Raw genomic sequence first — 13,335 nt, 5'->3', positions numbered from 1 at the left:
AATCTCACACTGCTAATCTCACACTGCTAATCCCAGCTTGGTCACTTATGCTCCAAACCAGCTGCATCATCCATCCAAGCTTAATTTTATATGGTTTCTCTTTCTGCTTTCTATAGAAAGATTTGTAACAAATTATACTGCATAGTGTTTTTTTGGATAGACGACGAGCATAGAAGGAACCTGATCCCAGGACATTCAGTCTTTTCTTAACAGCAGCCAGAAAACCCTCTACATGGAAATGCTCTACAGCCAAATGCAAGCAGTTCTCCTGGTGTCAACAGCACTGCTTATCTCTTGAGACATTGGGAAATCCCATTCATCCTGGAATATCTTCTTTCAAACAGACCCAAAGTCTTCAATCAGTTCTGTAAGATACACTGGGCAGCTATTGATGCGTTCCATCTCCCTGATGAGGGCTGCTCAGTCTATACCCCTCCCATGACTATGAAGCTCTGGAAGGACATCAGAAGGAGATACCCTCCAGTTTCTAAATTGATCCGTATCTGAACCTTGTCCCCTCTGCACTCATGAGGCTATTGTTTGGCTTCCTGTTCTCACCTACACCTCTCTCTGATGGTGGCCTTCCTTAAGGTTATGACCTTCACTAGGAGGGTAGGCAGGTTGGGGTAAACCCACTAGACACAGGCTTTCATAGGGACAAAGTCTCTTTGAGACTGCATCCCAAATTAATCCCCAAGGTGCCTTCTGAATTTCACCTTAACCAGACTGTTCGCTTCTCAGTGTTCTACCCAAGGCCCCTCTTTAGCACTGAAGAAATCAAGCTTAATTCTCTGGATGTATCTTGGCCTTCTGTTTGTGCCAGACAAGACTCTTTACAAAGTCTCTTGAGATTATTTGTTGCTATTGCTGAAAGAATGAAGGGAGGAGTTATATCTTTGAGCAGCTACTTGGGGTTCTTTCCCCATCTTCACCAAGCATTATGCTCTGGTTCAAACTTGAGCTTCAGATGCTTCCTTCGGCTCAGGTATCCTCTGCTGTGTAGTACAAAGTGCTTCCTCGCACCCTTCTCCTCAATGAGCACTGCTTGGGAGTCACCCACAGGAATGAAGAAGAAAGGAAGATTGTTTACCTTTCCTAGTAACTGGAATTCTTCAAGATATGTAGTGCCTGTGGATGTCCATGATTCTCCTTCCTTCTCTGCTGCTTGGGTCCTCTTTGAATTCATGGTAGAGTAGGGACTAGAGAGGTGATTGACAGTTGGTCTGCGCTGCCCCTTGTACCCTCTATTGAGGGGGGGGGGGAGGAGGAGGAGGAACAGATCAATGGATGCCGCTCTTGAAGCGTTTCCGGTTTCAGGCTCACGGAGCACATGTTCACCCACAGTGAATACCCATAAGAATCACACATCTTGAATTCCAGTTACCATAAGGTAAGTAATCTTCCTTTATTTGTAACCATTCATTGTTCCTCCACGGGAGTATTTGAATGGAAAGTCAGTCCAGCTATTGTATTTACTGTCCAATTTATAAAGCAAATGAACTTTTAAAGAAAGACTAGCTGACAGTGATTAGGTGTGGTCGTCATGTTTAATTTTAACATAGCAAGATTCCTCTTAAACTGACAAAGAATGTTAAAAGTAATGTTGGCTGTCCATGCTGACTCATTTCTGGTCACAGTTTTGAAATTGCTGTGTCAAAAGCAGTGTCAAGGGCAGAATCTGGCATTCTGTAGTTACAGTATAATCTACCACTTTCAATATCTTACCAATTTCATAACAAGGGTGGAAGACTTTAGCTGTTGCTTATAGTTTAGCATCTAAGTTCATTAACTCCTTTATTGTTCTTATTGTAAAAGCACATTTTTATCAAACTCACTAAACTGGGATTCTAAAACCCTTTTCGTGAAGGTTTTTCTGTTATATAAATGTATAAACTTATGCACAATTATGTTAAAATCTACATCTGCTGTTAAAATAAAGTGCTGATGCAGCCCAAAAGCTAGCTAGCTGTCTGTCACCAGTATCTGAAACACTCTCTGTGATGCTTTCTGTAGAAACGTTACATTTTATACAAAAAGCAATGAATGTTGAGATAATCTGTCTCAATAAACATTAGTCCACTTCTGGCTCTGTATACACTTGGCTGTCTACTGATTTTATATTTAAAATTATTTTTATATTATATATAAACAATCATGGTGGTAAGACAGCATCTTATCTTTCATTTATTTTGACTGTCCAGCCTTAAAAAGCAATAATTAACAGCTCTTGATAAACTAAGTCTATTCCACACGTATTCGGAATTCTGGGAGTGTTTGTGTTTTTGCTCATTGGAAGGAATTGCTCCCTAATCTGACGATAATTCTAATCTTTTTGGAACAGATTTTTAGAACACTCATTTGTAAATCACATCATCTTCACAAGAGATAAAACTGGTCAAACTGTAAAATATTGCATTAATTTCTAACTGATGTGATACTTGCTGGCATTGTGTGTGTCTCACCCTCCTCCCCCAGTTAGGCAAGATTGGCATTCTATGCTGATTGCCTGGTTTAAGATAAGAACAGCAGGGTAAGACAGGTGCACTGGCAGAGCAGTGTGGGGGAAGCTTGTATATCATCTGCCCATGTTAAGCTTGGCTCAGTTACATTAGTCCCTCACTTTTACATATATCACAAATTCACAAAGTAGGGTTGAAGAGGAGTTGGGGGATATGAGAAAGTGTATGTGATGATTGTCATGGAATTTTATTTTAAATACTCTAAGCTAATGAATTTTAAATAATGAACTGAATTAATTCAACGTGCAAGTTTTTTTTTTTGTTTTGTTTTGTTTTTTGTTTTCTGTTTCTGTTTTTTGCTTTAACTGCCTTAGTTTAGAATTGGGGCTTTGTATCTTTACACTTTAAATTTGCATTTGTTACAATTTAACTTTCAGCTCTTGAGACACATTTTTTCTAGGGACTCTATTTAATAAACATTCTGCTTTTTTAAAACAATGTATGCCAATGGAGTAAATTAAATATGAAAAGCAACTACATGTGTACAATAGTTACTCTGCAGAATGGTTTTCATCTGCAAAATGCACCAATGGGACAGTAAGATAAAATAGTAATTTTGATTTTTTTCATGGCTAAGGATCTTTTTTTGTTTTCAGTTTTTACTGATTTTTACCAAAAAATTAAAGCCTGGGTTTAACAAAAACTGTTACTTTGGCTTATTTTTTTTTATTTATTTTTCCCTAATTTTGGATCACTCAAATACGTTAGTGACCATATTATAATTTAAATTTAACATCCCTGTGGTATGGAAAACACCACAGCAGCCCACCATGGTAGCATTTAATTTCAGAAAGGGAGACTACACAAAAATGAGTTAACAGAAATTAAAAGATTCAGTACCAAAAGTGAAACCCCTGCAAGCTACATGGGCACTTTTTTTAAAGACACCGTAATAGAGGCTGCTCAAATTAAATGTATACCGCAAATTAAAAAACATAGTAAGAGAACCAAAAAAGAGCCACTGTAGCTAAATAACAAACTAAAAGAAGCAGTCAGGGGCAAAAAGGCATTCTTTTAAAAGTGGAAGCTAAATCCTAATAGAAAAGAGCTTAAACTCTGGCATGTGAAGTATAAAGATATAATTAGGAAGGCCAAAAAAGAATACGAAGAACAGCTAGCCAAAGACTCCAAAAAAATAGCAAAAATTTTTTACGTATGCAGAAGCCGGAAGCGTGCTAAACAACCAGTGGGGCCACTAGACGATCGAGATGCTAAAGGAGCACTCAAAGACGATAAGGCCACTACGGAGAAACTAAATGAATTCTTTGCATCGGTCTTCACGGCTGAGGATGTGAGGGAGATTCCCAAACTTGAGCCATTCTTTTTAGCAGCAAAGAGTCCTGTGGCACCTTATGGACTAACAGACATTTTGGAGCATGAGCTTTTGTGGGTGAATACCCACTTCGTCAGATGTGACATATCTGAGGAACTGTCCCAGATTGAGGTGTCATTAGAGCATGTTTTGGAACAAATTGATAAGTTAAACAGTAATAAGTCACCAGGACTAGATAGCATTCGCCTAAGAGTTCTGAAAGAACTCAAATGTGAAATTGCAGAACTACTAACTGGTTTGTAACCTGTCATTTAAATCAGCTTCTTTACCAAATGACTGGTGGATAGTTAATGTGGCACCGATTTTTAAAAAGGGACCCAGAGGTGATCCTGGCAGTTACAGGTTGGTAAGCCTGACTTCAGTACTGAGCAAACTGGTTGAAACTATAGTAAAGAACAGAATTGTCAGACGCATAGATGAGCATAATTTGTTGGGTAAGAGTCAACATGGTTTTTGGCGATGCATGATTTCCCTTTACAATCTGCTAGAATTCTTTGAGGGGATCAACAAGCATGTGGACAAGGGACTTCCAATGGATATAGTGTACTTAGATTTTCTGAAAGCCTTTGACAAGGTCCCTCACCAAAGGCTCTTAAGCAAAGTAAGCTGTCACAGGATAAGAGGGAAGGTTCTTTCATGGATCGGTAACTGGTTAAAAGATAAGAAACAAAGGGTAGGAATAAATGGTCGCATGTCAGGATGGAGAGAGGTAAATAGTAGTGTCCCCCAGGGGTCTGTACTGGGACCACTGTTGTTCAACATATTCATAAAAGATCTGGAAAAAGTAGTAAACAGTGAGGTGGCAAAATTTGCAGATGATACAAAACTACTCAAAATAGTGAAGTCCGAAGCAGACTGCAAAGAGTTACAAAGGGATCTCTCAAAACTGGATGACTAGACAACAAAATGACAGATGAAAGTCAGTGTTGATAAATGCAAAGTAATGCACATGGGATTGTTTTCCAAACTACACATATAAAATGATGGGGTCTCAATTAGTTGTTACTACTCAAGAGAGAGATCTTGGAGTTATTGTGGATAGTTCTCTGAAAACATCCACTCAATGTGCAGTGGTAGTCAAAAAAGCTAAAAGAATGTCGGGAATCATTAAGAAAGGGATAGATAATAACACAGAAAATATCAGACTGCCTCTATATAAATCCATTGTAGGCCCACATTTTGAATACTGCATGCAGATGTGGTTGCCCCATGTAAAAAAAGATACATTGGAAAAGGTTCAGAAAAGGGCAACAAAAATAATCAGGGGTATGGAACAGTTTCTGTATGAGGAGAGATTAATAAGATTGGGACTTTTCAGCTTGGAAAAGAGATGATGAAGCGGTAATATGATAGGACTATAAAATCATGACTGGTGTGAAGAAAGTAAATAAGGAAGTGTGATTTACTCCTTCTCATAACACAAGAACTAAGGGTCTCCAGGTGAAATTAATAGGCAGTAAGTTTAAAACAAACAAAAGGAAGTATTTCTTCACACAGTGCACAATCAACCTGTGTAGCTCTTTGCCAGAAGATGTTGTGAAGGCCAAGACTTTAACAGCGTTCGAAAAAGAACTAGATAAATTAATGAAGGATAAGTCCATCCGTGGTCATTAGCCAGGATGGGTAAGGATGGTGTCCCTAGCCTCTGTTTGCCAGAAGCTGGGAATGGGCAATGGGATTGATTACCTGTTCTGTTCATTCCCTCTAGGGCACCTGGCATTGGCCACTGTTGGAAGACAGGATACTGGGCTAGATGGACCTTTGTTCTGAGCCACTATGGCTGTTCTTATGAAAATACTGATTAAGAAAATCCAATCAGCTACCTTAGGTAGCTGTTAGTTAATAATCAGTTAGTCTAAATGTAAATGCAAGGATGTCTGTGAAAGCAAGACAGTAGTAGAAAATGTGTATACCCACACACGTGCTTGCATAGTTATATGTGCTGTTTATGTACAGTTCATGCAATGAATTGCATCATTAAACTTTTTACTTTCACTACACTTACATCTTCTATTGTTGCTTTTTTCTGTCATCCCGTCCCCCTCTATCAACCCCAATATTTACTCAAAAAACTGTGGGAGATGATTTTTTGCACCAATTTTCATCCATTTAAAAAATTTGAAATGGAAACATTGATAAATTCCCAGATAACGTAAACAAAAATGTAGGGCCTTGTTTATGGCACATCTAAAGGCTTAGTCACCTGGCATTACATCATTTAGATGTGGTGCATTCTTTAGTGGCCAGACTGTACCTGGCCCCTGCTATGGTATGTAAAGAAAAAAGAAACTTTCTTCCCTCCATCCCCCATCTTGTGTCTCCTGCAAGTAAGCCAACTGCAGTTGCAATCACTGGGCATGTCCAGGGCAGGAAAATTGGTGGTGGTGGTGGTGGTGGTACTGGTTTAAAAATGTTAACATGTTTAAAAACATCATCTTTCTAATCCTAGATGACCTTTGAATGTAGAGATTGCTTCTTATATAAGCTTTGCATTGGGCATAAAGTTTGTGTGTACTTAGTTTATGACTGGGATTTTTCCTCAGTGCATATATTTTTGTGTGTTAAAGGCTGCAATATCAACAAGAAACTTTTTATTGCTTTTTTGGTATTTGTATCTCTTTTCTGTGCTTCTGCTTTATTAAAAGAGGAAATAGAATGCAAATCTTGAACAAGATGTTAATTATCTCTCAAGCTAACGAGGTCAAAAACGTCTCTGACTGAAGTCTGCCTTAGGCCAACTTTCTTTTGCTTGGAATAGTCATGAGCAGCAAGAGGTATGAGCAGTGTAGTGAATTGCTGTGAACTAGGCTGAAGGAAGGATATAATAGCAATTCTCCCAGTCACTGCAGTGAGGATATTTTGTGGCTGGCTAGGGGACAGGACAATACATGTAGTGGTTTGGGTGGGCAGAGGTGTTTGACTGAGGAGGTGTTTGGGGGAAAGACAGCAAATGTAAAGAAAAAGGGTACAGAACACTATGGGGAAAGAGAAGGAAATGACAGACTCTGACAATAGTATAGGCAACATATGCAAACCCCTAGGGGTACACAGAGGTCATCCAGGGGTGCATCAACTCATCTAAATATTTGCCTTGTTTTATAACAGGCTACATAAAAAGCACTAGTGAAGTCAGTACAAACTAAAATTTAATACAGACGACTTGTTTATTCTGCTCTATATACTGTACACTGACGTGTAAGTACTGTACAATATTTATATTCCAGTTCATTTATTTTATATGGCCAAAATGAGACAGTAAGCAATGTTTTCAGTAGTAGTGTACTGTAACACTTTTGTATTTTTGTCTGATTTTGTAAGCAAGTAGTTTTTTAAGTGAGATGAAACTTGGGGGTGGTACACAAAACAAATCAGACTCCTGAAACAGGTACAGTAGTCTGGAAAGGTTGAGAGCCGTGCCTTAAATTGCAGGAGGTAGGGCATTTTAGAGGCATGGTGGTATACGTGTTTTGCCATGGCTAGTAGGCTTGTTAGATGGGTATATTTTTCAAGTCCTGTCAAAAACTATCAGTTCCTTAGCTGCATTCTCGTCTCCGTGAACAGCTTTTGCACAGTCAGATCACTATGTACTTTGGGGTGTTGTAATGAACTCAAATTGTCAAAGGACCTGAAAATACCTGCGTATGGCATGTGAGAATAGTCACACATTCAGTAACCAACCTTTGAGGATCACTTGCTATTGAAAGTATGATGTGTTGTTAACTGTTAGATAAGCGTATAACAAGACTACTTCTCAGTTTTTAATGTCTGACTTCTGATTAGACGTACAAATCTGATTGTCAATATTCTACTTGAAAATATGCTTAACTAGACTATGTTGATTACTGAAAGTTGCTTTAGGATGGACCTCTGGTTAGCATATCAGGTATGCATGTGATCATCCTTATAAAATGTATACTCTGGGGACTAATTGTAAGCATGGTCACGTACTCTGCATAATCTATGTTTCATAGTTCTGCAGAACTGTGCTTTAGAATCCAGTCTTCGTTTCTTTAAAAAAGAAAATCTTAGATCTTGTGATTGTGAAAGAAACTTTCCAAATGTAAACTGAGTATAACCAGTGCAGTGATACTTTCCTGAGCCAGTAGCCAGCTTGAAATGATAGTTTTGAGAGGTGTGAGCTGCTCCGTTTATCTGTCTCTTTAAACTTTGAAACCTAACGTTGACCAGTGAGATGTCAGTGTTAAGTGTTCCAATACTGATTTCATTTTTAGCAAAATGTTCAAGCAGTGTGATTATCTTACAACTTGAAACTAATGTACCTTCCTTGCATTCAAGTACCTAAAGCTTCCACCACCTTCCACCCAGCTTCCATCTTCTCCTCCTATAGCTTCCTCAATGCAACACAGTTCTGCGGCGTGTTGAGTGAATTTAAGACAGGCAACATACAGTAATTTTAAATATCTTGCTACAATCAGTGCAGTTTTGTTCATGTTCAAATTTAAATCAGTAAAAGGAGTGTATTTTTATGTTTACCTGAAATGGCTGGGGAATTTCTAGTCTGCTACTTTAGAGTGCCACAGTAACTGTTGCTACAGAAGCATTTTGGGCCAACTTTGACAGAGTACACAGAGCCCTGATTGTAACCTTATTCATAACCAGATAGTCACTGTTGACTTAGCTGGTCTGTATCTGGAATGACAGACTTCTGACTTCCTTCTCTGTAGGCCCAGATTACTCCTCTGCGGGATGGTTATCTGGTACTGAATCACTGTGGCAGGCCTCAGCCATTCCATCGAGCAGCCGAAGTAACCATATCAGAAGACACAGTATAGCTTCTGACAGCGGGGACACAGGCATTGGTACCTCCTGTTCTGATAGTGTGGAAGGTGAGTGAAGATTCTTAAATTCTGAAGTTAATCAGTCTTTGTGAGAGAAAGAGATGAACTAAGAAGTTTTAAAGGCCAACTATATCTTAAAATACTTGTTTCTCCAATATTGTTAAAGAACGTGAAATTGCCAATTTTTATGATGGGTTGAGAAATTGTTTTGGTTACATCTGTTTAACTTGCATTGTATGGGCCTTAACTTCTCTGTATCACAAGGTTGTCTTCTGTTGTGTGGGAGTAAAGATAGTTAAATCACAGAACTGGGAAAAAGATGGAGAAAGGTCTTGTCCTCTTTTGCCTTCTGTTCACGGGACTACAAATTGCATTTTATTATGAGGCATCTCATGAACTGGCAAAATTCGATTTTAAGATTATCCAAAAGTATCTAGAGAGGGATAAAACTAAGTTTGGGTGATATCGTATCCCCAAGATTTCCCAAATTTGCTCCTATTGCAGATGATGTATAGGGGATTTAGCCTCTACAACAGGAGTATCCCTATCCCCCTGCATGGAGGGCTGTCCCTGGAGTTCAGAACTGCACCAGGGCAATGAATGGAACAAGAATGGGTTAAGCCTGTGTTGAGCAGTGACAGGCCACAGAGATGCATGGTCCCCTTTCCTCCAGCAGGGTTTTCTGGGGTAAAGTAATGCAGGTTGGGGCTATGTTACTTTTTTCTGCAGGGCCTTTCTGTGCATGGATCTCTTTAAAAGGAATCCTGGGACCACTGCAGCCCAGAGAAGGGAGATCGCATGGGAGCCCCATAGCCAGTGTAGAGGCACAGGTCTCTGTATGAATGCTCCTGATCTCCTGATGATGGCCTAGGATCCTCAGGTTTTGAGGCTGTAATGCCTTGTTGCAAAGGGGGGCAGTCCTTTCCTACCCATCCCACTACCCAGCATGCTGATTGCAGACGAGCTCTGAAAAAGAATCCTCTCTGTCTCCTTATTCCTGTCCTGTGGGTTTAGCTGTGAGAAGAGGTAATCTGGTGCTATATTAAGAGACTCAGAAGTGATAACTGTTGTACAAAGATGACACGTTCTCTGTTGGCTAATTGCGATAGATTTGTACTCTGATCAGTGTGAGTTCTTAACTCGGCTTTGTGTCAGAGCTTGTTGGAGAAATCCTCTGTAATAATTGGGCCTATATATTTACCCTAATTTTCCGCTCAGCTGTAAAAAGTAAGTAACAGTTTCTAAAAGGTCACAACAACTATTAATGGGGGAAAGTACAAAAGAGGCAAAGATTAAATTAGTCAAAATAAAAAGGCTGATCAAAGTAATTCAAGAACTATGTAAAAATTCTGCCTGGTAAGCAAGACAGTGTAAAACCAAAAATCAGTAAACTAAAATAGATTTGTTTAAAAACTAGGCCAAATTTGTAAACAAAATGATAAAAGGATTAGCTATTTCACCCATCATTCCCTTTTGAGTTCCTTTAAAGAAAGATTTTGGCGTGGGGGGGGAATTGGCTACTGGAGTGAGCTTCACCATTATGGCTGCCACTACTCCCAGCATCTCCTGGGACCCCAAGCATTTGTCATCTTGATACTAAAAGATGTCCTGACCAGAAAGGGATCCAGTTGACATCTCCAGCTCTGCAAAATCCCAAACACCTCCAAGGATGTGAGACTTTGTATCTGTATTATCCATCTGAGTGTGTTGTTTTCCTTCCTCACCTTATTTCTTCTTTCTATCCCTCACCTTTTTCCTTTTGTCTAATAATAGTCCAGCTTAGCTGGGCAAGACTGTATTTTTCAACACTACTATGTCTGTAACCAGGAAAAGGCAACTGAAAGTAATGCTCTAAATAGCTCAATGCTGGTACAAGTTTTCCAGGTTTCAGAATGGCTAATAAGACTGTGCTGTGTTGTGTTTCTCCAGCAGTGAGGTTTCAAGTGAAAGTCAGCACGAGCGACAGAAGCTCCTTTTTCTCTCTCTTTCTTTTCTGTCCCTTTTTGTGTGGGTGTTTGTCTTGTTTGTCTTCTAAAAAACAAAATCCAACTCTAACACCACCAGCAATGACAGCTCCAGCTGATCTACTAATGTCTTCTCCCGCCTCCTCCCCCAAAATAATTACCACTTTTAGTATCCTCTAAAAACCTGTCAGATGGGGGGATGTCTTCTAAAAACTCGCTGCACCTTAAAAAAAAAAGTAAACAGAAATGTTAAAGTGAAAGCCTTATTGAAGTACTTGACATTTCAAATGCTTTAACTGTTTTATTTTTTCCCTTTTTCTGTATTTTTTGATAAAAGGTTAAAGTAATGTTTAATGACGTGTTTGCCACGGTACTAAGCAAGCTAAGCTCTCTGTATTCCAAACCTTGTTTAGCTCTGTTTAAGTTTAAACAGTAATAGGGTCTTGTTCACTCCTTTAACCTTTGAGCCTATATATTCCATCTAAATTAATACACCTGCTTTCTTCTTTTTCCAAATACTTATTTATAAAATATAGTAAGATTTATGTAAAACAGATTATTCATTAGCTAGTCTATGAAGAAATATATTTCAGAAAAAAATTCAAGAACATAGATAGTAGTTGTGCAGTACTGGGATTTTTTTGTTTTTTTTTTTGTTTGCTTTTTCAAATCTTGTTGATTCTTGCAAATGTAATGTTTTAACAGACAACTAGGTTGCTGTAATACTGAAATAATGCTTAGTTATGCATCATTAGGGTCCTAGCCATACCCTTTACTCAGGCAAAGCTCCCATGAAATTCTGTGGGAGCCTTGCCTGAGTAAAATGTGTAGATGGAGTCCAGAAGTATTACTGGTCCATAAGACCAGAAGAAGAGCTATGTGTATGCTCGAAAGCATGTGTCTCTAATCAATAGAAGTTGGTCCAGTAAAAGGTATTACCTCACCCCCCTTAGCCCATAATTTGCTCTCTGATTCACCCACTGGATTTCTGTTTCCTTATGTTCAGATCCAGGCATTGCAGAATAGTGAGTTAAGATCCAGGCCTGGATAAAAGCACTTTTTTTTCTTTTTCTTGATGGCTTCCCCATTTGAGGGGTGGGTGGGAAAGAGGGGATAAAAAAGCAACTACTATAAAACTTGATTTAGGGGATATTATCACTTTAAGAGCTACTTTATATCTCTATGGTTTTGACCTACTGTTACAAGAAACATCTCATTTTCAGTTACAGCAATCATGTAACATCTCTATATTTTTTTTGAGTTTGTATATTTTGTACATTTGGTGATGCTTTACATACAGTCAGTTTCACTGTTTCCCTTAGTCCCCTGGCTTGTTAGCTGTTTGAAAACTTGCATAACAGAGCAGAGGAAAACAGGAAAAATGTGGTTGTAAAATACAAGTTGGCAGGAGGACTGAGGGGATAGGTAGTATCTGAACTTACTACTTTGTAGCTGACTAAATTTAAAGTTGTCTGTTTTTCAGGAACAGATTAGAATAGCTGATGCAATTTCAATAGGGTTGCCAAGGCTGGCTTGTAGTTATAGACTCTCTGTTCTGCCATCTGTTTTTAATGTGGGTGCTAGGGAGATAGCCCTTAGGGAACAGGCTCTGCAGAAAAGATATTTTGACAACTCAGCAAATCATTACAACTTCTAACAATTGAAGACTGAAATGTGAGTTTGTCACACTGCTTTTTCTGACGCGACTAACAGATAATCTGTTCTTAATTTTAGAATTACAAAAATGCATTTTGTTAATTTTAACACTATTTCTTTATTTTTTTGTAAATAAAAGGTTTATTCAGTTGTTCAGAGCTGTAGTTATTAGTAAGTGCAATATGTTGTCTGATGCAAAGAATGAAATTCAGGTCACTGGGTTTTTTTTAAGACGGTCTGGTTTTCTCTTTTACTATTGCATTTTAATAATTTCTTTAAAAGGTGGTAACATAAAATGTAAATATTTATTTGAACTATTTCGGGAGCATTCTTCTTTCATTCTGCAATTGTAGAGTTTAAAGGGATAGTCCCAAGTAATTTTTTTAGACTAGGAATTAAAATTTTCAGATTGGGGGCAGAAAAAGGTTTTTATAATGCCCAAGAGGAAGAGAAAATATCAGTTAAAGTATAGTTGTTCCCCTGCAGCACTGGGAGCCCAATCATAGTATTGTGCTCAGCCGTGGCTCCAGGCACCAGTGCTCCAAGCGCATGCCTGGGGCGGCAAGCTGTGGGGCGCACTCTGCTGGTCCCTGCAAGGGCGACAGTCAGGTCACCTTTGATGGCTTGCCTGCCGGAGGTCTGCCAGTCCCGCGGATTTGGTGGCAATTTGGCAGCGGGTACGCCGAATCCGCGGGACCAGGGACTTCCTGTAGGCAAGCTGCCGAAGGCTGCCTGACTGCCGTGCTTGGGGCAGCAAAAAGACTAGAGCCGCCCCTGATTGTGCTAATATCCGAAAACCAGGAAACAAAACTGACCAGTTTAGTTTCATTGTTCACATAGAGCAAAGTGTTTATGGGGAAAGACTCTTGTGTGTTGAAAAGCTAACTGGACTCTTAAATCCATTCTCCCCATATCATCTGATATTAGTAAATATTTGTATTAACTGTATTTATCTTAACTCAGAGTATCTTTTTTTAATTTTTCTGCCAACAAGTGGTGATGGACATGAACTTGTTCGCTGCTACAAATCCTTGTTCACAAGTGTTTGGGTGTTTTTTTTTTTT

General features: G+C 39.0%; 1 protein-coding gene across 2 annotated transcripts in view; it reads left to right on the top strand.

Moving 5' to 3' along the window:
* Positions 1 to 13,335, top strand: part of CEP85L (centrosomal protein 85L) — a 185,620-nt gene that overhangs the window by 17,579 nt on the left and 154,706 nt on the right. The window contains exon 2 of one of the 2 annotated variants that reach the window (XM_032780534.2): positions 8,538 to 8,699. The exons of the other annotated variant lie outside the window; for it this stretch is intronic. Coding sequence (XP_032636425.1) covers positions 8,538 to 8,699 — 162 coding nt within the window. The remainder of the gene's footprint in view (positions 1 to 8,537; positions 8,700 to 13,335) is intronic. 2 annotated transcript variants of the gene reach the window in all.

This window comes from Chelonoidis abingdonii, chromosome 3 (genome assembly GCF_003597395.2).
Source record: "Chelonoidis abingdonii isolate Lonesome George chromosome 3, CheloAbing_2.0, whole genome shotgun sequence".
In the NCBI taxonomy this organism is placed as follows: domain Eukaryota; kingdom Metazoa; phylum Chordata; order Testudines; family Testudinidae; genus Chelonoidis; species Chelonoidis abingdonii.
This window is presented reverse-complemented; position numbering and strand designations above follow the sequence as displayed.